Consider the following 24,305-nt stretch of genomic DNA (forward strand, 5'->3'; position numbering starts at 1 on the left):
ATTTATGTTGTGAGCCCCACCCTGGAGGAGGGAGGGTCTGGCTCTCATAGTCACCTGCTCTGGACAGTATCAGGTTTTCCCAAGCTGGCGAGTCCAGCATTGGTCAGAACAGAGTCGGGGCACCTATGAGCCTAACAGTGCTAGATACCTGATAGGGAGACTCCAGGAGATGGCAGGGGCATGGGCGGGCATGTAGCCAGCCTCCGAGGAGGGCTGGACCGTGTGTTAGGGCTGGAGCCTTCTGAACACCTGCTGATTGTCCAGTGCTCCAAACTCACTGCCTCAGCTAAGCCTCAACCCCATTTCATAGTTGAAGGAACAAAGGTTCAGCGAGGCCAAGGGGCTTGCTCAAGGTCACACAGCTAGTGAGTGGCAGAGCTGGGACCAGAGGTCAGATGTATCTGCTTCCAGAGTCCCAGTCTGTCCTCTCTGCCCCTCAGCCTGCCCCAGAGAGGGACAGCTGGGTAGCTGTGGTGGCCAGAGTGTGCTGGAAGGATGGGGGAACAGGGTGGTGTGGATGGGGAGAACTTACCCTCTTTTCCCTCTGAAGCAGTTCTGTAACGCTGATGTGATGAGTGCCAGCTCTGTACCAAGGATGAGGTGATGGATACATAAGAATAGGATCCCATGCTGGGGAAGCTGTATCTCATTGTAGCATTTCTCAAAGAATATTCCAGGGAGTACTTGTTCCAAGGGATGCTACAAGTGTTCTGTGAAGAAAGATGGCGCTGTTGAAAAAGTTTGGCAACACAGGGTTAAAAAAAAGGAACACAGACTTTACTGCAGGACTTCTCAGAGCCTCCAAAGCTATAGGCATTGAGAATCCCTCAGAGAGGAGGCAGGCAGCGCTTTCCAAACTTAAGAAGTAAGAGCAGAAACTTTGATGCAGTCAGATCTGGGTTCTGATTCCCTATTCAGCCTCTCTTTGAGCCTCGTTACTCCATCTGTAAGGTGGGGATGGTTATGCCTGCCTGAGAAGTAAGAAGGTTAAGTGAGATAAGGCATGTGACGCTCCCAGCATGAGGACTGTGTGTGCTAGGCTCGGTCAGTGTTGCTGCTGCTTTTGTGGCTGCTTTAGCATCTGCCCTTTGGCCCCACAGCCACCTTCAGGACAGCTAACTCCTCTACCAGGGCCTCCTGCAGGTTCCAATCTGTCAGTGTCCTCTCTGTGCCAGACCCAGGTCTGAGCCCGGGAGCTCAGGTGGGTCTCTTCCAAGCATAGCAAGAGAGGTCCCCCCAACCCAACTTTGCGCCCTCAATTCTATTCATGTCCTGTGAGGTCACAGGCCCTTTTTGAGTGGCTCATGTCATACTGTCAGCTCATTGGGAGCTTGTGGTCACCTGTAACCCCCAGATCTTACTCTCATGAATACTGCCCACCCTGGCTTGCTCTCCAGGCCTGCACCAGAGCAGGGCTTGTCTTCCCTAGGTATTGTTTATCTAGACAACCACACTGACCTCAGGCCATAAACAGACACTCATTGGTTGATCTGGTCAACAAGTAATGACTCTGCCACCCTCTAGTCCCTCCCAGCATCTGTTTCACCTCCATACTTCTTGGGGGACAGTGAGAGGTGTTATATGTGCTGGGGGTGGGGCTTTGTGGTGACGGGAAGCTATCCCAGCGCTAACTCAGGATATGGGCTGGGCTAGTTGTTGGGACAGGTCTTAGCAGACCCTCAGGGGCTCCTCTGGGCTCCACCTGCATGTCGACTAGGAAAGACTTGTTCTTTTAATCTGACTCTCTCCGGGGTATTCTTTTCATTTTTCACTGTTTTTTTTTTTTTTAAATGAAATAACGCGTTGGAAAAACTTAGCAAGTGCTCAAGATTCATTCATTCCACAGCTGTTTCTTGAGTCCATCATGTGCCAGGTACTGGACAGATCACTGGGGCTGTTAAGAGGGAGTCCACACAGACGTTGCGCTCATGGAGCTTATGGTCTGGAATGGGAGAGAGACGTTAATGAAGCCGTCACCCTGATGAATATGAAGGTGTGATGGAGGGGGTACTAGGAAGGACAAGTTCATGGTGGTTTGGGAGTGTCGGGTAGAATAAAGGCTCCCCAAAAGACATGATGGAGGGGTGAGAGCTCAGAGAGGGTGAGAGATAACTTGGGAAGGTGTTCCAGGCTGAGGGCACAGCATCTGCAAAGGCCCTGTGGTAGGAAGGATCATGGGATTCTGAGAGAAAGCCAGCGTGGTTGGAGCCAGGAGTGAGGGGGTTTGAGGGGGGGAGTGAGGCCATAGAGGTGGGCAGGGGCCAGATCACACAGGCCTGTATGCCGCACAGGCCTGTATTCCTTATGTGTGGGTAGTGAAGACCCACTCATTGCTTTAAGCAAGGGCATAGGGTGATTGGGTTTGCATTTCGGAGACAGATGACTGGGGTGCAAGGCTGCAGTGGGCTAGAGGATAGAATTTAGGAGGCAGAACTGGCTGATGTGGTGGAAGAAGGCAGTGCAGAGGGGCTCCCAGCTCCAGCACGTGCATGGAGGGCACAGAGACACGTTGCATCACTGTCTTCACCGTTCCTGACCTTGGGCTCTGACAGTGTAATTCATCCCCATTATCAGGGGCTTTTTGCCCTCTTAACAGTGTGTGTTTTGTCCATTCCTATTTGAATATTATTTTTCTTGATGGAATTGCTAGAAGCCAACTCACAACTGGTGTGTCCTGACATCTCTGCCTGCTGGGACCTTGACAACTGTCCCCAGTTGTGGGCTGGCCCCTTTCTTGTTCTGAGGGAGCTTTAAAAGAGCAGATAGCTTTAACCCCCATTTCCCAGCACCTTGGCACACTGTCCATCTTTGGGGATGGCCTTCTGTCTTGGGGCTGAGTGTGGAGCCGCCCTTGTAGCTACGGGGGCCTCTGAGAGGCACACACACCTGCCCTCGTGGCCCCATGGCTCTCAGCCCCAGGGAAGATGGGCCTCTGCCTGCCTCCACCCCTCCCCCAGGCCGTGCCCAGGTCACGCCTCATGGGAGGGCTCACTCCTGGGATGCTGGTCCTGGCGTCCTCAGGGCAGGAGGGGGCTGCAGGGCTGTCCCAGCCAGGGCAGGTTAGGGCCCTGAGATGGGCCAAAAAGCCAGCATTTGGAGGTGTGAGCTGGGGAGTAGGATCCGAAACTGGTGCCAGGAATGGCCGGGTGCTGGGAGGCCCTCTCGTCCTCCCCAGGTTCTGCAGTTGCTGGTTGGGGAAGTGTGTGTACAGGTGTGGGCACGTTCATGTATGGGATGCATGCACTGGTGAGCTCCCCATTGTGTGAACTTGGGTGTGCACCCCTTGAGGTGGGCAGAGGCTGCCCATATCCTGTATCCAAGGTGACAGCCTGACCCTTATCTCTTGGGCAGGTGGCCGGCCTGTTTCACGACCCCAGCATCGGGAACCCCATCCACATCACCGTCGTGCGCTTGGTCCTGCTGGAAGATGAGGAGGTGAGAAGTCACGTGGCCCCACACTGCCCCCTGGGATGGGCATCATCTGCCAGGGCCCTCCTGCCACTTGCCTGAGCTGCCTCATGTGGAGGGGCACAGCGAGGGCCTCCTTGACCCAAGCAGCATCATCTGTCACCCCCAGTCCCTGGCTGACCCTCTCTTAGGTCCCGTCTGGCACGTGCCTGTAGGCGGGGTTGTCAGACTGGAGGCTGGACTGGGGGCCTGCCTGCTTGTCTTCCCACTGCCACCTCTGGGCCTCTGTCTCCCGCCTTCATGTGAAGGAGAATTTGGCCTGACCCTTCAGAGCTCAGGGCTAGGCTTGAGTGGCCACGCTCTCTGCCCCCAGGAGGACCTAAAGATCACTCACCACGCAGACAACACCCTGAGGAGCTTCTGCAAGTGGCAGAAAAATATCAACATGAAAAGGGACGCCCACCCGCTGCACCACGACACCGCCATCCTGCTCACCAGGTACCGCCACTGTGAGGGGCTGGGCCGTAGGTGTGACCGGTAGAGCTTGCGTGGGCGGGAGGTGCTACCTGACCCTCAGGGTGGGCAGACACAGCCCTGCTCTCAGGGAGCCTCATTTTGAGGAGGGTTTTCACACCTTTGACCCAAGACTGGATTCCAGCAGTACTGGGGGAGATCTTTTTATTTTGGAATAATTGTGCATTCCATGCAGTTGTCAGAAATAATACAGGGAAGTACCATCTATACTTCATCCAGTTCCCCACAGTGGTAACATCTGGCATAACTGTAGTTATATCCCAACCAGGAAATTGACGGTGATATGATCCACAGACTTATTCAGGTTTCATTAGTTTTACATGCACTTACTTGTTTGGGTGTGTGTGTGTGTGTGTGTGTGTGTGTGTGTGTATTAAGTCCTATGCAATTTTATCACATGTGTAAATTTCTGTATCCACTGCCACTGTCTAGATAGAGAATGGTTCTATTAGAAGGATCTCTTGTGCAACTCCTTTATAACCAGAAAATCTTACACACCACCCCCCTTCAACATGACCCCAACCTCTGACAACTCTTTATCGGTTCAGAGGCAGTGTTTTTTTTTTGGGTTTTTTTTTAACATCTTTATTGGGGTATAATTGCTTTACAGTGGTGTGTTAGTTTCTGCTTTATAACAAGGTGAATCAGTTATACATATACATATGTTCCCATATCTCTTCCCTTTTGCGTCTCCCTCCCTCCCACCCTCCCTATCCCACCCCTCCAGGCGGTCACAAAGCACCGAGCTGATCTCCCTGTGCTATGCGGCTGCTTCCCACTAGCTATCTACCTTACGTTTGTTAGTGTATATGTCCATGCCTCTCTCTCGCTTTGTCACAGCTCACCCTTCCCCCTCCCTATATCCTCAAGTCCATTCTCCGGTAGGTCTGTGTCTTTATTCCTGTCTTACCCCTAGGTTCTTCATGACATTTATTTTTTTCTTAAATTCCATATATATGTGTTAGCATACGGTATTTGTCTTTCTCTTTCTGACTTACTTCACTCTGTATGACAGACTCTAGGTCTATCCACCACATTACAAATAGCTCAATTTCGTTTCTTTTTATGGCTGAGTAATATTCCATTGTATATATGTGCCACATCTTCTTTATCCATTCATCCGATGATGGACACTTAGGTTGTTTCCATCTCCAGGCTATTGTAAATAGAGCTGCAATGAACATTTTGGTACATGACTCTTAGAATTTTGGTTTTCTCAGGGTATATGTCCAGTAGTGGGATTGCTGGGTCATATGGTAGTTCTATTTGTAGTTTTTTAAGGAACCTCCATACTGTTCTCCATAGTGACTGAACCAATTCACATTCCCACCAGCAGTGCAAGAGTGTTCCCTTTTCTCCACACCCTCTCCAGCATTTATTGTTTCTAGATTTTTTGATGATGGCCATTCTGAGTGGTGTGAGATGATATCTCATTGTAGTTTTGATTTGCATTTCTCTAATGATTAATGATGTTGAGCATTCTTTCACGTGTTTGTTGGCAGTCTGTATATCTTCTTTGGAGAAACGTCTATTTAGGTCTTCTGCCCATTTTTGGATTGGGTTGTTTGGTTTTTTGTTATTGAGCTGCATGAGCTGCTTGTAAATTTTGGAAATTAATCCTTTGTCAGTTGCTTCATTGCAAATATTTTCTCCCATTCTGAGGGTTGTCTTTTGGTCTTGTTTATGGTTTCCTTTGCTGTGCAAAAGCTTTGAAGTTTCATTAGGTCCCATTTGTTTATTTTTGTTTTTATTACCATTTGTCTAGGAGGTGGGTCAAAAAGGATCTTGCTGTGATTTATGTCATAGAGTGTTCTGCCTATGTTTTCCTCTAAGAGTTTGATAGTTTCTGGCCTTACATTTAGGTCTTTAATCCATTTTGAGCTTATTTTTGTGTATGGTGTTAGGGAGTGATCTAATCTCATACTTTTACATGTACCTGTCCAGTTTTCCCAGCACCACTTAATTGAAGAGGCTGTCCTTTCTCCACTGTACATTCCTGCCTCCTTTATCAAAGATAAGGTGACCATATGTGCGTGGGTTTATCTCTGGGCTTCCTATCCTGTTCCATTGATCTATCTTTCTGTTTTTGTGCCAGTACAATACTGTCTTGATTACTGTAGCTTTGTAGTATAGTCTGAAGTCAGGGAGCCTGATTCCTCCAGCTCCATTTTTTGTTCTCAAGATTGCTTTGGCTATTTGGGGTCTTTTGTGTTTCCATACAAATTGTGAAATTTTTTGTTCTACTTCTGTGAAAAATGGCAGTGGTAGTTTGATAGGGATTGCATTGAATCTGTAGATTGCTTTGGGTAGTAGAGTCATTTTCACAATGTTGATTCTTCCAATCCAAGAACATGGTATATCTCTCCATCTATTTGTATCATCTTTAATGTCTTTCATCAGTGTCTTATAATTTTCTGCATACAGGTCTTTTGTCTCCTTAGGTAGGTTTATTCCTAGATATTTTATTCTTTTTGTTGCAATGGTAAATGGGAGTGTTTTCTTGATTTCACTTTCAGAGTTTTCATCATTAGTGTATAGGAATGCCAGAGATTTCTGTCCATTAATTTTGTATCCTGCTACTTTACCAAATTCATTGATTAGCTCTAGTAGTTCTCTGGTAGCATCTTTAGGATTCTCTATGTATAGTATCATGTCATCTGCAAACAGTGACAGCTTTACTTCTTCTTTTCTGATTTGAATTCCTTTTATTTCCTTTTCTTCTCTGATTGCTGTGGCTGAAACTTCCAAAACTATGTTGAATAAGAGTGGTGAGAGTGGGCAACCTTGTCTTGTTCCTGATCTTAGTGGAATTGCTTTCAGTTTTTCACCATTGGGGATGATGTTGGCTGTGGGCTTGTCATATATGGCCTTTATTATGTTGAGGAAAGTTCCCTCTATGAGAGGCAGTGTTTTTGAACTTGAGGTGGAGTTATTTCCCTTTGCTGAGCTCCGGCAGCTTCTGTCAGCACCCTTGCTGGGGTAGTAACCCAAATTGTGCATGGGTCTACTCCCCAGGCCCAGATAGGTGTCCTGGGTGAACGAGGGCACCTGCTTCCCAAATGGCTCCTGCGCTGGTCTCGGAGCGATGGCAGGGACATCCTTTTCACTCCCAACCTCCCTCAGTGTCAGCAGGGGCCCCTCCCTAGCCCTGTCAGCTTGGGTGGGCCTGGCTTCTGGCCAAGTCAGCCTGAGGACCCCTTCTCTCTGCATGTGCAGGAAGGACCTGTGTGCCGCCATGAACCAGCCCTGCGAGACCCTGGGCCTGTCCCACGTGGCGGGCATGTGCCAGCCTCACCGCAGCTGCAGCATCAATGAGGACACGGGCCTGCCCCTGGCCTTCACCGTGGCCCACGAGCTCGGGCACAGGTACCCTGCCAACCCCACTGCCACACTAAGAACCCGACCTCACCTCCCAACCTGTGGGCACCAGACAGCCAAGCCGATGGCCCACACAATCCCAGGGAAGGGAGCCCTGCCTTGAGGAATGAGCCCAGCCTGACCACATTGCTATCCTTGGCACTGTCCCCACCCCACAAACAGGCCGCTTCCCTGTTAGGAGAGGGGTGAGTCTTATTTGAAGTGGGGTTGAGATGGGCCAGAAAGTCACCATAGGCCTTTGTCCCTCCCTGTTGCCCTCAGTGCTTTGCATTTCTTACTCTTAGTCCCTGCCAACCCCCTGCTCCTAATCGCTCTGTGACCCTAGGCAAGTTCCCTGCCCTCTCTGGGCCTCTGTGTATTCCCTGTTGATTGAGGGGGTTGGATTCAGTGATGTCCAAGGCTCCCTCTGTTGGACACCTCCACATGAGGCTATTATGCCTAGGCATGGCCCGTACCCTTGGCCCTCTGTGCCCAGACAGTTTAGCTGTGAATATGGCAGTCTTAGATGTCTGGGAGCCAATGAGGGCAGGCTCACAGAGAGCTCTGTTGGTCCGAAGTGTTGGGTCATCCCTGAGGGCTGAGAGAGATAATGTTTCTCACAGTGCTTAGTATGGTGCCTGGCACATAGTAAGTGCTCAGCAAAGGTAATTTTTCTCATGTCTTTCCCAAGGATGGTCTTGAGACTTTTCCTGTGGTGCAGGAGCTCAGACTCCCTAACTCCACTGCACAGCCTTGAGACAGGACTTGAGGGGTGGCAGGAACTCTGTCAGACTGTTCTTGGCACCAGTGAGGTTGCAGGGGCCACAGTGGGCCCCACGCACGCCACCTGGCTTGCCGTTGTTGGCCAGCTCATTGCAGGAGCCGGGCTGCCCCGTGTCCCTGGTGCTTAGTTCAGGCTCAGGCTGGTGCACCTGGCAGAGGGCCCCGTGGGACACTAGTTAGCACACCCACGTTTTACCTTAAGGAAACTGAGTCTCAGAGATGGGATATGACTTTCCCCAGGCCACACAGTGGTTTGGTGGCAGAGCCAGGCCTGGGAGCCAGGACCCAGCACTTTGCAGACCTCTGAGGGAGGGGCGGCCTGGTGGCTTCCCACCAGCTCACTCGCCCCTGGGGCCTGTGCTCTCACACAGTTTTGGCATTCAGCATGACGGAAGCGGCAATGACTGTGAACCCGTTGGGAAACGGCCTTTCATCATGTCTCCACAGCTCCTGTACGACGCTGCGCCTCTCACCTGGTCCCGCTGCAGCCGCGAGTACATCACCAGGTTCCTTGAGTAAGTCCCTCCCCGAGCCCTGGGCCTTGTCTGAGCCCCTGAGATCAGGGTGTGACCGGGGAGATGCAGACAGCACCTTGGAGGATAAGCAGGAGTTCACAGATGTATAGAAGGGAGAAGAGTGGTATTCCTGGTAGAAGAGGCATGGGCAAAGGCACGAGGACATGAGCAGTGTGGGATAATTTTCAGAGAACGGCAGGATATTAAGTGATGCTACAGGAGCCAAAGCAGAATAGGAAAGGAAGCTGGAGGAGGTACAGGGCTGGCCATGTGACCGGAAGGGTCCAGTGAAAAGCAGGGAAGCAAGTGCCCTTAAAGGCAATGAAATATAAAGCTTTTCCTTTCTTTTGTGTCCTCTTGATTCGCTATGTTATATTTTTATTTGCTAGTTAATGTTCTAAATAAAGACAAACTTAAAAATTTAAATGATTAGCCCAAGTTTTTTTTTTTTTTAATTGAGGTGTAGTTGATGGTACCGTATTATATAAGTTTCAGGTGTACAACAGTGATTCACAATTTTTAAAGTTATATTCCATTTATAGTTATAAAATATTGGCTATATTTCCTGTGCTGTGCAATATATCCTCGTAGTTTATTTATTTTGTACATAGTAGTTTGTACTTCTTAATCCCCTGTCCCTATCTTGCCCCTCCTCCCTTCCCTCTTCCCACTGGTAACCACTAGTTTGTTCTCTGTATCTGAGTCTGATTCTTTTTTATTGTATTCACTAGTTTGTTTTATTTTTTAGATTCCTCATATGAGTGATATCATACAGTATTTGTCTTTCTTTGTCTGACTTATTTCTCTAAGCATTATATTCTTCAAGTCCATCCATGTTGCTGCAAATGGCATTATTTCATTCTTTTTTATGGCTGAGTAGTATTCCATTGTATACATATACCACATCTTCTTTATCCATTCATCTGTTGATGGACACTTAGGTTGTTTCTGTATCTTGGCTGTTGTAAACAATGCTGCTGTGAACATTGGTTTGCATGTATCGTTTCAAATTAGTGTTTTCATTTTTTTCTCATATATACCCAGGAGTGGAATTTCTGGGTCACATGGTAGTTCTGCTTTTCTTTTTTTGAGCCATACTGTTTTCCACAGTGGCTGTACCAATTTACATTCCCACCAACAGTGTACAAGGGTTCTCTTTTCTCCATGTCTATACCAGCATTTGTTATTTGTGTTCTTTTTGATGATAGACATTCTGACAGGTGCGAGGTGATATCTCATAGTTTTGATTTGCATCTCTCTGATGATTAATGATGTTCAGCATCTTTTCAAGTGCCTGTTGGGCATCTGTATGTCTTCTTTGGAAAAATGTTCAGGTCTTCGGCCCATTTTTTAATCTGGTTATTTTTTTTTGATGTTGAGTTGTATGAGCTGTTTAAATACTTTGGATATTAACTCCTTGTCAGTCGTATCTTGCAAATATTTTCTCCCATTCAGTAGGTTGTCTCTTCATTTTGTTGATAGTTTCCTTCACTGTGCAATAGCTTTTAAGTCTAATTAGGTCCCATTTGTTTATTTTTATTTCCTTTGCTTTAGGAGATGGATCCAAAAAAATATTGCTACCATTTATGTCAAAGAGTGTTCTGCCTATGTTTTCTTCTGGGATTTTTATGGTTGCCGGTATTATGTTTAGGTCCTTAATCCATTTTGACTTTATTTTTTGTATATGGTTTGAGAAAACTTGTTCTAATTTCATTTTTTTACATGTAGCTGTCCAGTTTTCCCAGCACCACTTATTGAAGAGACTGTCTTTTCTCCATTGTATATTCTTGCCTCCTTTGTCATAGATTAATTGACCATAAGTGCGTGGGTTTATTTCTAGGCTGCCTATTCTGTTCCATTGCTCTGTGTGTCTGTTTTTGTGCCAGTACCATACTGTTTTTTTTAATGTTATTAAAATATAGTTGATTTAAAGTGTGTTCATTTCTGCTGTACAGCAAAGTGATTCAGTTATATATATATATAAAATATTCTTTTTCATATTCTTTTCCCTTATGTTTTATCATAGGATATTGAATATAGTTCCCTGTGCTATACAATAGGACCTTGTTGTTTATCCATTTTATATGTAATAGTTTGCATCTGCTAATCCCAAACTCCCAATCTTTCCCTCCCCATGCCCCCTCCCCCTTGGCAACCACAAGTCTGTTCTCCATGTCTGTGAGTTTGTTTCTGTTTTGTAGATATGTTCATTTGTGTTGTATTTTAGATTCCCCATATAAGTGGTGTCATACGGTATTTGTCTTTCTTTTCCTGACTTACTTTGCTTAGTATAATAATCTCTAGGTACATCCATGTTGCTACAAATGGCATTATTTCATTTATTTGTTTATTTTTGCTTTTATTTCTATTACCTTGGAGACTGACCTAAGAAAACATTGGTATAATTTATGTCAGAGACTGTTTTACCTATGTTCTCTTCTAGGAGTTTTATGGTGTCATGTCTTATATTTCAGTATTTAAGCCATTTTGAGTTTATTTTTGTGTATGGGGAGAAGGTGCGTTCTAATTTCGTTGATTTGCATGTGGCTGTCCAACTTTTCCAACAACACTTGCTGAAGAGACTGTCTTTTCCCCATTGTATACTCTTGCCTCCTTTGTTGAAGATTAACTGAACTTAGGTGTGTGGGTTTATTTCTGGGCTCTCTATTCTGTTCCACTGATCCATATGTCTGTTTTTGTGCCAGTACCATGCTGTTTTGATTACTGTAGCTTTGTCGTATTTTCTGGAGCCTGGGAGGGTTATGCTTCCAGCTTTGTTACTTTTTTTTTTTTTTTTTTTAAGATTTTCTTTTTTTTTTGATGTGGACCATTTTTAAAGTCTTCATTGAATTTGTTACAATATTGCTTCTGTTTTGTGTTCTGGTTTTTTGGCCGCGAGGCATGTGGGATCTTAACTCCCCACCCCGCACCCCCTGCTTTGGAAGGCGAAGTCTTAACCACTAGACCACCAGGGAAGTCCCTTCAGCATTGTTCTTTTTCCTCAGGATTGCTTTGGCAGTTTTGGGTCATTTATGGTTCCACATCAGTTTTGGGATTTTTTGTTCTAGTTCTGTGAAGAATGTCATGGGTAATTTGATAAGTATCACATTAAATCTGTAGATTGCTTTGGGTATTAGGCTGGCCATTTTAACAATATTCTTCCAATCCAAGAGCATGGGCTGTCTTTCCATTTCTTTGAATCATCTTCAATTTCCTTTACTAATGTTTTGTAGTTTTCATCATATAAGTCTTTCACCTCCTTGGTGAGGTTTATTCCTAAGTATTTTATTTTTTTGATGTGGTTTTAAAAGGAATTATTTGTTTACATTCCCTTTTTGATATTTCATTGTTAGTGTAAAGAAATGCAACCAATTTCTGTATGTTAGTCTTGTATCCTGCTACCTTGCTGAATTCGTTTATCAGTTCTAGTAGTTTTTGTGTGGAGTCTTTTGGGTTTTCTATATATAATATCATGTCATCTGCAGATAATGACAGATTTACCTCTTCCCTCTGAATTTGAGTACCTTTTATTTTTCTTGTCTGATTGCTTTGGCTAGGACTTCCAGTACTATATTGAATAGAAGTGGTGAGAGTAGATATCCTTGTCCTGTTCCAGATTTTAGTAGGAAGGCTTTCACCTTTTCACCATTGAGTATTATATTGGCTGTGGGTTTGTCATAAATAGCTTTTATTATGTCAAGACATGTTCCTTCTATACCCACTTTTGCAAGGTTTTTTTTTTATCATGAATGGATGTTGAATTTTATCAAATGCTTTTTCTGCATCTATTGAGATGATCATGTGGTTTTTGTCTTTTGTTGATGTGGTGTATCACATTGGTTGATTTGCATATGTTGAAACATCACTGTGACCCTGGGTTGAATCCAACTTGGTTCTGGTGTATGGCATTTTTTATGTGTTGTTGGTTTTGGTTTGCTAATATTTTGTTGAGAATTTTTGCATCTATATTCATCAAAGATACTGGCCTGTAATTTTCTTTTTTGGTAGTGTGTTTGTCTGGTTTTGGTATCAGGATGATGGTGGCTTCATAGAATGTCTTTGGGAGTTTTTCTTCCTCTTCAGTCTTTTGGAAGAGTTTGAGAAGGATCAGTATAAGTTCTTCTTTGTGTGTTCGGTAGAATTTGCCTATGAAACCATCTGGTCCTGGGCTTTTGTTTGTAGGGAGTTTTTTCCGTTTGTTTTTTGGGGGTTTTTTATTCCAGATTACAGATGCTATTTCACTTCTAGTGATTGGTCTGTTCAAGTTATCTATTTCTTCTTGATTTAGTTTTGGTGAGCTGTATGTTTCTAGAAAGTTGTCCATTTCTTCTAGGTTGTCGAATATGTTGGCATATAATAGTTCATCATATTCGCTCATGGTTTTTTATATCTCTGCAGTATCAGTTGTGATTTCGCCTCTTTCATTTCTTATTCTGTTTATTTGGGTCTTCTCTCTTTTCTTCTTGGTGAGCCTGGCCAGAGGTTTGTCAATTTTGCTTACCCTTTCAAAGAACCAGATCTTGGTTTTATTGATTTTTTTTCTATTATTTTTAAAATCTGTTTTATTTATTTCCTCTCTGATCTTTATTATTTCCTTCCTTCTGTTGACTTTAGATTTTGTTTGTTCTTCTTTTCCTAATTCTTTTAGATGGTTAAGTTGTTTATTTGAGATTTTTCTTGTTTCTTAAAGAAGACCTGTATCGCTATGAACTTCCCTCTAAGGATTGCTTTGGCTGCATCCCATAGATTTTTGTATGGTTGTGTTCTCATTGTCATTTGCCTCAAGGTATTTTTTTATTTCTTCTTTGATTTCATTGTTGACCCATTGGTTTTTTTAGTAGCATGTTGTTTATTCTCCAGGTAATTGTGTTTTTAAAAAATTAATTAGTTTATTTATTTTTGGCTGTGTTGGGTCTTCATTGCTGCACTGGGCTTTCTCTTGTTGCGGTGAGCCGAGGTTACTCTTTGTTGCGCTACGTGGGCTTGTCATTGCAGTGGCTTCTCTTGTTGCAGAGCACAGGCTCTAGGCACGCGGGCTTCAGTAGTTGTGGCTCACAGGCTCTAGAGTGCAGGCTCAGTAGTTGTGGCACGTGGGCTTAGTTGCTCCGCAGCATGTGGGATCTTCCTGGAGCAGGGCTCGAACCCGTGTCCCCTGCTTTGGCAGGCGTATTCTTAACCACTGTGCCACCAGGGAAGCCCTTTGTAATTGTTTTTTCTTGTTTCTTTTTCTGTGGTTGATTTCTAGTTTTATGCTGTTGTGGTAAGAAAAGATGCTTGAAATAATTTCTATACTCTTAAATTTTTTGAGGATGGTTTTGTGCCCTAGTATGTGGTCAGTCCTAGAGAATGTTCCATATGCATTTGAAAAGAATGTGTATTCTGCTTTTTTTGGATATAATGTCCTGAAAATATGAATTAAGTCTAACTGTTCTGTTGTATCATTTAGAATCTCTGTTGCCTTATTGATTTTCCATCTTGAAGATCTATCCATTGATGTGAGTGGGGTGTTAAGGTCTCCTACTATTCTTGTGTTCCCATCAATTTCTTCCTTTATGTCTGTTAGTATTTGTTTTATGTATTTGGGTACTCCTGTATTGGGTGCATATATGTTGGCAAGTGTAATATCACCTCCTTGTATTAATCCTTTTATCATTATGTAGTGTCCTTCTTTATCTTTCTTTACAGCCTTTGTTTTTTTTAATATTTATTTATTTACTGAAGTATAATTGATTTACAATGTGTTAGTTCAGGTGTACAGCAAAGTGATTCAGATATATATATATATACACACACACACCACATCTTCTTTATCCATTCATCTGTCGATGGACATTTAGGTTGCTTCTGTTTCTTGTTTATAGCCTTTGTTTTAAAGTCTATTTTGTCTGGTATGAGTGTTGTGACCCCTACTTTCTTGACATTTCCTTTTGCATGAAGGAATATCTTTGTCCATCCCCTCACTTTCAATCTATGTGTGTCCTTTGCCCTAAAGTGGGTCTCTTGTAGGCAGTATATTGTAGGCTCTTGTTTTATAATCCAGTCTGCTGCTCTGTGTCTTTTGATTGGAGCATGTAGTCCATTGACATTTAAGGTAATTATTGACAGATATGTATTTATTGCCATTTTAAACCTTGTTTTTCCATTGATTTTATATTTCTTCTTTGTCCCTTTCTTTTGCTTTTTGTTTTTCCTTTTGTGGTTTGATGATTTTCTTTTGTATTATACTTCTTTTTGGTTCTCTTCTTTTTGGTTTTTGTGAATCTGTTGTATGTTTTTGATTTGTGGTCACCCTGTTCTTCAAGTATGTTATCCCCTTCCTATATCTACTTGTTTTAGACTGGTAGCCATATAGGCTCAAACACATTCTAGGAAAAAACCCTACATTTTCTGACTCTCCTCACCCACATTTTATGATTTTGATGTCCTCTTTTACATCTTCATGCTCATCCTTTTATTGTTAATTGTGGTTATCATCTCTTTCACAGAAATTTTTTGATTTCTTTTTAAATCTATGTACTGACTTATTTAAGTGATTTACTTTCTAATTGTGATTTTCTCTTTCTTAGAAGTCTTCTATTTAGAGAAGACCTTTCAATATTTTCTTTATGATAGGTTTAGTATTGCTATATTCTTCTAGTTTTTGCTTGTGATAATTGAAAATTTTAAAAATGATAATTTTGCTGGGTAGAGTATACTAGGTTGCAGATTTTTCCCTTTCAGGACTTCCAATATATCTTGCCACTCTCTTCTGGCCTGCAACGTTTCTGTAGAGAAATAAGCTGATACCTTATGGGGGTTCTTTTGTAATTAACTCTTTTTTTTTAACATCTTTATTGGAGTATAATTGCTTTACAATGGTGTGTTAGTTTCTTCTTTTTAACAAAGTGAATCAGCTATACATATATCCCCATATCTCTTCCTTTTTGCGTCTCCCTCCCTCCCACCCTCCCTATCCCACCCCTCTAGGTGGTCACAAATCACTGAGCTGATCTCCCTGTGCTATGCGGCTGCTTCCCACTAGCTATCGTTTTTACGTTTGGTAGTGTATATATGTCCATGCCACTCTCTCACTTTGTCCCAGCTTACCCTTCCCCCTTCCCAACTCTTTTTCTCTTGATGCTTTTAGAATCCTCTCTTTAACTTTTGCCATTTTAATTATAATATATCTTGGTGTGGGTCTGTTTGGGTTCATCTTGTTTGGAACCCTCTGTGCTTTCTGTACCTGGATATCTACTTCCTTCTTTAGGTTTGGGAAGTTTTCAGCCATAATTTCTTAATACATTTTCAATCCCCTTTTCTCTTTCTTCTCCTTCTGGGAGCCATATTATACGTAGATTGGCATTATCCCATAGGTCTCTTATTTTCAGAACTCAGTGTCTGTTAGACTGAAGAGATCTGTTTCATTGTTCTTTCAGGGCAATTCTCTTGACCTTTTAATTGGGAGCGGTTCCTCTGCTTCTTTATTTTACTTATATTTCTCTTGCTCTGAGTTTAGGAGAAACAGTTATCTACTGTGGTCTTGAAGGGCTGTTTTTGTGTGGGAGTGGCCCTGTGTAGCCTCTGTGGGTTTAATAAGTTTTTGGTGCAAGGGCGGTTTTTAGTATGAATGCCCACCACCTCTTTCTTCAGTGTATGCTGGCCATTATCCCCTTGTTAGTAGGTGTGACTAGAGCCTGCATTGGATGTTGACCAAGGCCTTCCTTTTTGCTCTGTGGTTGTCACTGCCTTGTCTAACTGTTCCCTAGTTGTTGGAATAGAAGCCCCCAGATCCGTTTCTGAGCTGAGGTGTAAGGTAGGCAGGACTGGAGCATTCCCACTGGGAGAGGAGCCACTGAGTATTCCTCCGCCAGAGCCATCCACTGGTGTGCATGCTCTGTTGTGTCACCTGTTGTGCGAGATCACAAAGTCCACTGTTGTTGGCACTACCCTTGGCCCCGCCTCAAATATGGGAATGACATCAATAAACCCTGGTGTTTCTCAGGCGTTGTTTTCACAAGGCCACCAGTGCAGATCCACTGAAGTCAGGTCCCAGGACTGCAGTAGTCATGCACCTGGACTTGCTGTGGGAGTGAGGCAGCTCAGATCCTGGCCTGGCCCAGCCCCTGCATGCAAGTGCCCACAAAGCCCACAGCTCCTAAGGCCAGACCTGTCCCAGCCGCAGGAGCACCCATTGTCTGCTTGGATGTCCCACAGGTGCTGAATTTACAAAGCTGGCAGCAAAGGTGTACATCTGCAGTTCACACAGCTGGGGAAAGATTTCAGCCCTGCTTCATAAGTCATGCGGTCACTGGGGCTCAGTTGTGATTTCAGCCCCACCTCTGCACATGGGCAACCCACTGGCACCTGCTCCTGGAGCCCGCCAAGGCAGTGGCTGGCATGGGAGCCCACCAAGGCCGTGGCTGGGGTGTGTGGGCCCACCCAGGCGGCAGCTGGGGTATGGAGAAAGAGGCTGCTATTGCGGCCCCACCCCTCCCTTTGCTCACCACTCAACAATGGTGCATCGCTTCTATGGCAGGCCCGGGCTGCTTCTGCAAACAGCCCTGGTTGCAGCCATACCACATTCCAGCCCCTTCAGGCTGTCTCCACACAGGCAACACCAGTCCTCTCTCCAGGTCGCCTCTAAACCCCAATTTTCAGCACTGAGACCCCTCCTGTACCAGCAGATTCTTGTCTCAGGCTGCAGCATGCAGGGTGGTGGCGTGGACTGTCTGTGCAGGTCTCTCTCTGTTCTGCCTGCCACAAACCAGTTGTTTTGCTCTTCTCCAAGCCTCTGTAGCTCCCTTTCTGTCTCAGTTAATCTCCCAGTGAGGGGGCTTCCCAGGGTGCAGGAACCTTTCCTCTTTTACCTCTCTCTCCCAGGGGCGCAGGTCCCATCCTGCTTCCTTCCCCCCCCTTTCATCCTGCCCAGTTATGTGAAGGTGTTTCCTGTCCTTTCAGGTGTTTGAGGTCTTCTGCTAGTGTTTAGTAGGTATTCTGTGAGAATTGTTCCATTTGTAGATGTATTTTTGATGTATTTGGGGGATGAGGTGAGTTTTACATCCTTCTACTCTGCCATCTTGATTCCTCTCCCAGTACCATACTATTTTGATTACTGTAGCTTTGTAGTATAGTCTGAAGTTAGGGAGCATGAAATCTCCAGCTCTGTTCTTTCTCAAGGCTATTTTGGCTATTCGAGGTCTTTGTGTTTCCATACAGATTCTAAAATTATTCTAGTTCTGTGAAAAATGCCATTGGTATTTTGGTAGGGATTGCATTGAATCTGTAGATTGCCTTGGGTAGTATGGTCATTTTAACAATATTGATTCTTCCAATCCATGAACATGGTGTGTCTTTCCATCTGTTTATGTCATCTTCAATTTCTTTCATCAGTGTCTTACAGTTTTCTCGGTACAGGTCTTTTACCTCCTTAGGTAGGTTCATTCCTAGGTATTTTATTCTTTTCAATGCGATGGTCAATTGGATTGTTTCCTTAATTTTCTTTCTGATAATTCACTGTTAGTGTATAGAAATGCAGCAGATTTCTGTATGTTAATTTTGTATCTTGCGGGACTTCCCTGGTGGTGCAGTGGTTAAGAATCTGCCTGGCAATGCAGGGGACACAGGTTCGAGCCCTGCTCTGGGAAGATCCCACATTCCATGGAGCAACTAAGCCTGTGCACCACAACTAGTGAGCCTACACTCAAGAGCCCGCGTGCCACAACCACTGAAGCCCACGCACCTAGAACCCGCACTCTGCAACAAGAGAAACTACAGCAGTGAGAAGCCCACACACTGCAACAAAGAGTAGCCCCCACTTGCCGCAACTAGAGAAAGCCTGTGCACAGCAACGAAGAACCAACGCAACCAAAAATAAATAAATAGATTCATTTAAAAAAATTTTTTTGGATCTTGCCACTTTACCGAATTCGTTGATGAGTTCTAGTGGTTTTTTGGTGGCATCTTCAGGATTTTTCTATGTATAGTGTCATGTCATCTGAAAATAGTGACAGTTTTACTTCTTCCTTTTCAATTTGGATTCCTTTTCTTGTCTGATTGCTGTGGCTAGGACTTCCAATACTATGTTGAATAAAAGTGGTGAGAATGGGCATCCTTGTCTTGTTCCTGATCCTGGAGGGAATGCATTCAGCTTTTCACCACTGAGTATGATGTTTTTTCACCATTGTGTATGATGTTAGCAGTGGGTTTGTCATTTTTGGCCTTTATTATGTTGAGGTATGTTCCTTCTATTCCCACTTTCTGGGGGGGGTTTGTTATAAATAGTTGTTGAATTTTGCCAAAAGCTTTTTCTGCATCTATTGAGGTGATCATATGGTTTTTATTCTTCAGTTTGTTAATATGGTGTAGCACATTGATTGATTCACAGATATTGAATCATCCTTGCATCCCTGGGATAAATCCCACTACATCATGGTGTATTGTTGGATTTTGTTTGCGAATCTTTTGTTGAAGATTTTTGCATCTATGTTCATCAGTGATATTGGTGTGTAATTTTCTTTTTTCGTGATATCTTTGTCTGGTTTTGGAATCTGGGTGATGCTTCATAGAATGAGTTCAGAAGTGTTCTTTCCTCTGAAATTTTTTGGAATAGTTTGAGAAGAATAGGTATTAACTCTTCTCTAGATATTTGGTGGAATTCACCTGTGAAGCCATCTGGTCCTGGACTTTTGTTTGTTGGGAGTTTCTTTGTTTGTTTCTGTTTTTTAATTACTTCAGTGTCATTACTGGTAATTGGTCTGTTCCTATTTTCAGTTTCTTCCTGGTTTAGTCTTGGGAGATTATATATTTCTAGGAATTTGTCTGTTTCTTCTAGATTGTTCATTTTATTGGCATATAATTGTTCGTAGTAGTCTCTTATGATCCTTTGTATTTCCATGGTGTCAGTTGGAACTTGTTTTTCATTTCTGATTTTGGCCCTTTCTCTTTTTTTCTTGATGAGCCTGGCTAAAGGTTTATCAGTTTTGTTTATCTTTTCTTTTTTTTTTTTTCAGGCAAGGCTTTATGGGGGCCCCCGCTGCAGCAGCGGGGAGCACGAACAAACAAAAGGTTCCCTTGCTTACTCACTCCCCGAGGGGGGCGTCGAGCTTGTTCCTTATGTGGGGTGAGGGTCCGACTCTTATTGATCTTTTTTATTGGTTTTTTTTTAGTCTTTATTTCTAAATGATTAGTGTAAATTTTACCATTCATCTTTATGCAGTGCCGATTTTTAATGCAAATATAGGCACATTGAACTCATGTGGAATCACCAAAATGATGCAATTCGTATGTCATAGCTCATATTTACCAGAACGGTGGACACACTGCACGAAACTAATTTGACTGGTTTTATTTCACTTCGTAACATGCACACATTCTCCCAATACTCTCTGCCTTGGCTTACTGAAGAGGGAGGAAGAACTGACAGGAAATGGAACTATCTTTACATTTCCTTCTAGCCCATCATTTTCAGTGCGGTAGTTGGCTGATACAAGGAAGTAACACAAATAACAAAAGATTATAGAGTTCCCTGGTCATTTCTGTTTCTTAAAACATCATTGCCTTCTTCCTGCCTTTGAAGCAAGTTCTGGTTGTCGTGCAAAGTACGGCCTCGGGGGCTGTCCTAGACATAGCATGCTTAGCTTCCATTTGCTTAGAGTCTCACTGAATTCCTCCACATCATGGGTCCGCTGGGATGCTGTGCTCATGAGGTGGCAAGGAGCAGAGGACACAGACATCGCATATCTCCCCTGCTCACGCACATGCTTCTTGTTCCATCAGAACCCGCTTAACAGAACACAAGTTCAAAAACATTAAGAGTTCGAGATGGCAGTAGCAGAGCTTTAAATCACCTGCTGCACTCTTCCGCACCCTCCATTCTCTGGGCAGCCACTTTCAACTTTCATCCTTTTTAGCTTTTGCTTACCTTATTTACTTTCATATTTCCAAAAAGCCTTCCTAGAGTGCTGTTTCTTGGTTTTTCAATTTAGATATTATCAGATGACTTGTACAATGGAAGGTTGGGATTTAACCTCCTTGTGTCACTTCCTGCACACATTTACCCCTGCCATCACATCCCAATATCGTGTTAGCATATTTTTTTTTTTTGCGGTGTGCGGGCCTCTCTCACTGTTGTGGCCTCTCCCGTTGCGGAGCACAGGCTCCGGACGCGCAGGCTCAGCGGCCATGGCTCACGGGCCTAGCCTCTCCGCAGCATGTGGGATCTTCCCGGACCGGGGCACGAACCCGTGTCCCCTGCATCGGCAGGCGGACTCTCAACCACTGTGCCACCAGGGAAGCCCCTGTTAGCATATCTTGGTTAAATCCACGTTCAGTGTTTTCATCATTAGGGTTGTATCAATAATGCCGAACCAAGCGTTGTAACAAAATGATGTTCTCTTTTTAAGAACCACTTTTTTATTTGCCCAGTTTTCTTTGCTTCTCTAAGTCTTCCGTATCCTCCGACAATTCTACAAAATGTCTCTTAATCCAGTTTTCCAGAAGGCAATCCCTGCCCCATCATCTAACAGTTTCCTTCTTTCCTGGACATCCCCCAAAACTTCCCTTTGTCCTTCTGCTCCAGTCTAAGCTGGGGGCTTTCTGTTGCCCCCCTAAAGTTGTCATGCATGGTCTTTCTGTTTCCTGGATCTCTTGCTTACCTTTTTTAGAGGAGTCTACTTCTTTTTCTGGTGGAGCATATTCTCAAGTAGCCTTCTGAGAAGGGGTGTATGGAGGTGAATGGTTTGCTTGTCTTAAAATGTTTGCTTGTCGGGCTTCCCTGGTGGCGCAGTGGTTGAGAGTCCGCCTGCCGATGCAGGGACACAGGTTCGTGTCCCGGTCCGGGAAGATCCCACATGCCGCGGAGCGGCTGGGCCCGTGAGCCATGGCCGCTGAGCCTGTGCTCCGCAACGGGAGAGGCCACAACAGTGAGAGGCCCGCGTGCCACAAAAAAAAAAAAAAAAAAAATGTTTGCTTGTCTTCATTCTTCCCTCATACCTGACTGATCATTTGATAGCAACTTCTAAGTTAGAAGTCTTTCTCCCTCAGAATTTCAAAGGTGTCTTTCCTTTGTCTTCTAGCTTCCAACACTGCTGTTGACAAGTCTCATACCAGTCTAATTCCCAAACCTTTGTATGTGACCTTTTAAAAAGTCCGGAAACTTTTAGGATTTTCTCTGTCTCTCTCTTAATATAGAGAATATTCTGTCTGTGTCTCCCTCTCTTTTTTTTTTTCTCTTGGTGATTTGAACTTTTGCAGTTCTGTGCCTTGGTCTACTTTTATTCTAGGAGGACACTTGGTAGTCCCTTTTCATCTAAAAATTCATGTCCTTCAGTTCTTGGAAATGTTCTTATTATTTATTTGATAGTCGTCTTGCTTTTATTTTCTCCTTCTGGAACCCTTCATATTCAGCTATACGCTCCCTTTCTTATTTTTACATTTTTTTTTACTTTTTTCATCTCTTTCTGTTTACTGGAAGACATCCTTATCTTTACCTTATAACCCTTCTATTACATTAAAAATTTCTTTCCTATTGTACTTCTACTTTCCTGAACTTTCTTATTCGCTAAATACTCCTTTTTATTATCCTCTTCTAGTTCCATGAGTAGAGTATCTTATCTTTCTGAGGTTATTATTTATGTGGATTTTTTTTCTTTTGCTCCCTGCAATATCTTTGTTTCCTTTGAGTTATTTTTTTAAATCTTTCTGTCATGTTATAGGTTTTCTTAAGATGGCATGGCTGTATTCCCTCTGTGGAAGGAGGCAGTGGGCTGGAGTTGGGAGGTCTGTGGACTGGGCTGCACTTTTCCACATCACCTCTGAGGGACTGGTGGGGATGGGGCTGTTTCTTTGGGAGATCTTTAAATGTCAGTATCTAGGGTCATTTTTCTGAGTGATTGTTGCCCCAGAGAGGCATTCTCTAGTCTTTTCCTGGGAAGGTGTAAGTCTGGCTACAGCGTTCTGGCATCCAAATGGGGAAGGAGCTTTGCGGTTATCTCAGCCTTCCTCATGTAGACTTTTCTCTGTAGGTCCCTTTGCCTCAGGCCTTCCACTGTGCCTGGTGTTCCTGGACCAGATCTCCTGGATCACCCCGAGAGTGACCCCGGCCCTCTGCCAGGCAGGGAGGTGGCCATCGCCTGGCTACATAGGGTTGGGAAGGGGATCTAGTGGGTCTTACAGACTTTCAGCCAGGCTCTTGTCCTCAGTCTTCCTGGCACACAGGCCTCCAGGGGTCCCTGGGACCCTGATTCCTGAGCCCTTCCAGTGTCCCACTTCTGGGTAGTTTCTCCCTGCAGGACTGGCTCTCAGCATTCACTGCTGTGGTAAGTCAGCTGCTACTCAATCATCTGCTTTCCAGCTTCTAGAATTTTTGCTGACATCTTCCATCTGCCATCGTCACCTCTCTCCTGCCCTTTGTCCTTGTGGATTTATGCCTTGTTTATTCCTTTCTTATCATCTTAGTGGGGCTCTGGAAGGGAGCGGAAATAAATCTGTGTCTGTTCAATGAGCCATATTTTTCTAGAAGTCCATTCACTGGGGCCAGGTTCATTATGGATGTGAGAGCAAGGACTCTGGCCTCTGAGAGAAGAGGGATAACTGGGTGGAGAGGGAGACTAGAAGCAGAGAAGAGTTGAGTTTGATGTTAAGACCCTGGACTCTGGGCCAGGTTTCTACCTGTGTTGGCAGACAGTTACATTAGCCTTAAGCCTCAAAGACTGGGGATAATGATGGGACTGCCTCCTGGGTTGCTCTGAGGATCCAGTGAGCACACATGTGAAGTGTGTAGCACAACACTGGCCACATGGTTAGCATTCAATGCCTGGTGACTGTTGTCACTGTTACCAAGTGATAAGTGGTAAGGAGCTGAAGCAGAGAAGTGGCCCGCGCAGGGAAAGCTGGGTAGAAAACCATCCCAAAGGTCTGTCACCTCCCGACATAGGAGTCAAGAGTGAGAGAAGGGCTGGGAAATCAGAAGAGTAGCCGCCCCTGCAGTACCCTGAGGGCTTTTCCCAGCTGCCCCCACCCAGGGTGCCACCCAGCCTGACTTCTGTCAGGACAGACAGACAGACAGATATGTCTCTGTCTTCATTCAGCTGCTGGAATGCGTGAGGGACTTGGCTTGGGGCCTGGGGTGAGGGTGGGAGGAGAGGGCGAAACCCTGAGCCAGCCGGGGCCTCCCGGAGCCTTGGCACTGAGAAGAGCTGGAAGGAGGCGGAAAGAGAGATACAGGCGGAAAGAGATACAGGCGGAAAGAGAGATACAGGCGCAGCAGATGGAGGGGAGCTGGGGAGGGGGGAGAAGTTCATCTCCCCAAGGGTGGTCGCACTCTCACCTCTCCATCCTGGAGGGTCAGGCAGGAGGGGATCATGAGGCCTAGGACAGGTGCGGGAGGGGGTGCTCAGACGGAAAATGGGGTACCAACCTGTCCTCTAGCCCCTCCGCCCTCTGTCTCCTTGCTGGGGGTGGGACAGAAGACAGGACAGGTCCCACCTAGACAGGATGGAGGCCAGAATGAGCAAGATTCACGGAAGGAAGGCGCCAGGTGGAGTCAGGCAGTGTTTCCAGGGCTTGAGGGTGTCTTAGAGGCACTCAGACCACCCCCCATTCCCCACTGGAGGTGACACTCCTCGGCTCCCCGCAAGTAGATGTTTATTAGGCCACACAGACCCAGACACTGGCGAATCCCACTTGGTCTCAAACTGTGCTCAGGGGGACAGTGGTGGAGGAGGTAGTGTC

General features: G+C 44.8%; 1 protein-coding gene across 3 annotated transcripts in view; it reads left to right on the forward strand.

Annotated features, from left to right (window-relative positions):
* The window catches only part of ADAMTS7 (ADAM metallopeptidase with thrombospondin type 1 motif 7), a 57,721-nt gene that overhangs the window by 13,397 nt on the left and 20,019 nt on the right, over positions 1 to 24,305 (forward strand). For all 3 annotated transcript variants that reach the window (XM_032624320.1, XM_032624321.1, XM_032624322.1), the window contains exons 5-8: positions 3,352 to 3,435; positions 3,782 to 3,906; positions 7,159 to 7,308; positions 8,454 to 8,597. In XM_032624320.1, coding sequence (XP_032480211.1) covers positions 3,352 to 3,435; positions 3,782 to 3,906; positions 7,159 to 7,308; positions 8,454 to 8,597 — 503 coding nt within the window. The remainder of the gene's footprint in view (positions 1 to 3,351; positions 3,436 to 3,781; positions 3,907 to 7,158; positions 7,309 to 8,453; positions 8,598 to 24,305) is intronic.

The sequence above is a fragment of the Phocoena sinus genome, chromosome 2, assembly GCF_008692025.1.
Source record: "Phocoena sinus isolate mPhoSin1 chromosome 2, mPhoSin1.pri, whole genome shotgun sequence".
Lineage (NCBI taxonomy): Eukaryota > Metazoa > Chordata > Mammalia > Artiodactyla > Phocoenidae > Phocoena > Phocoena sinus.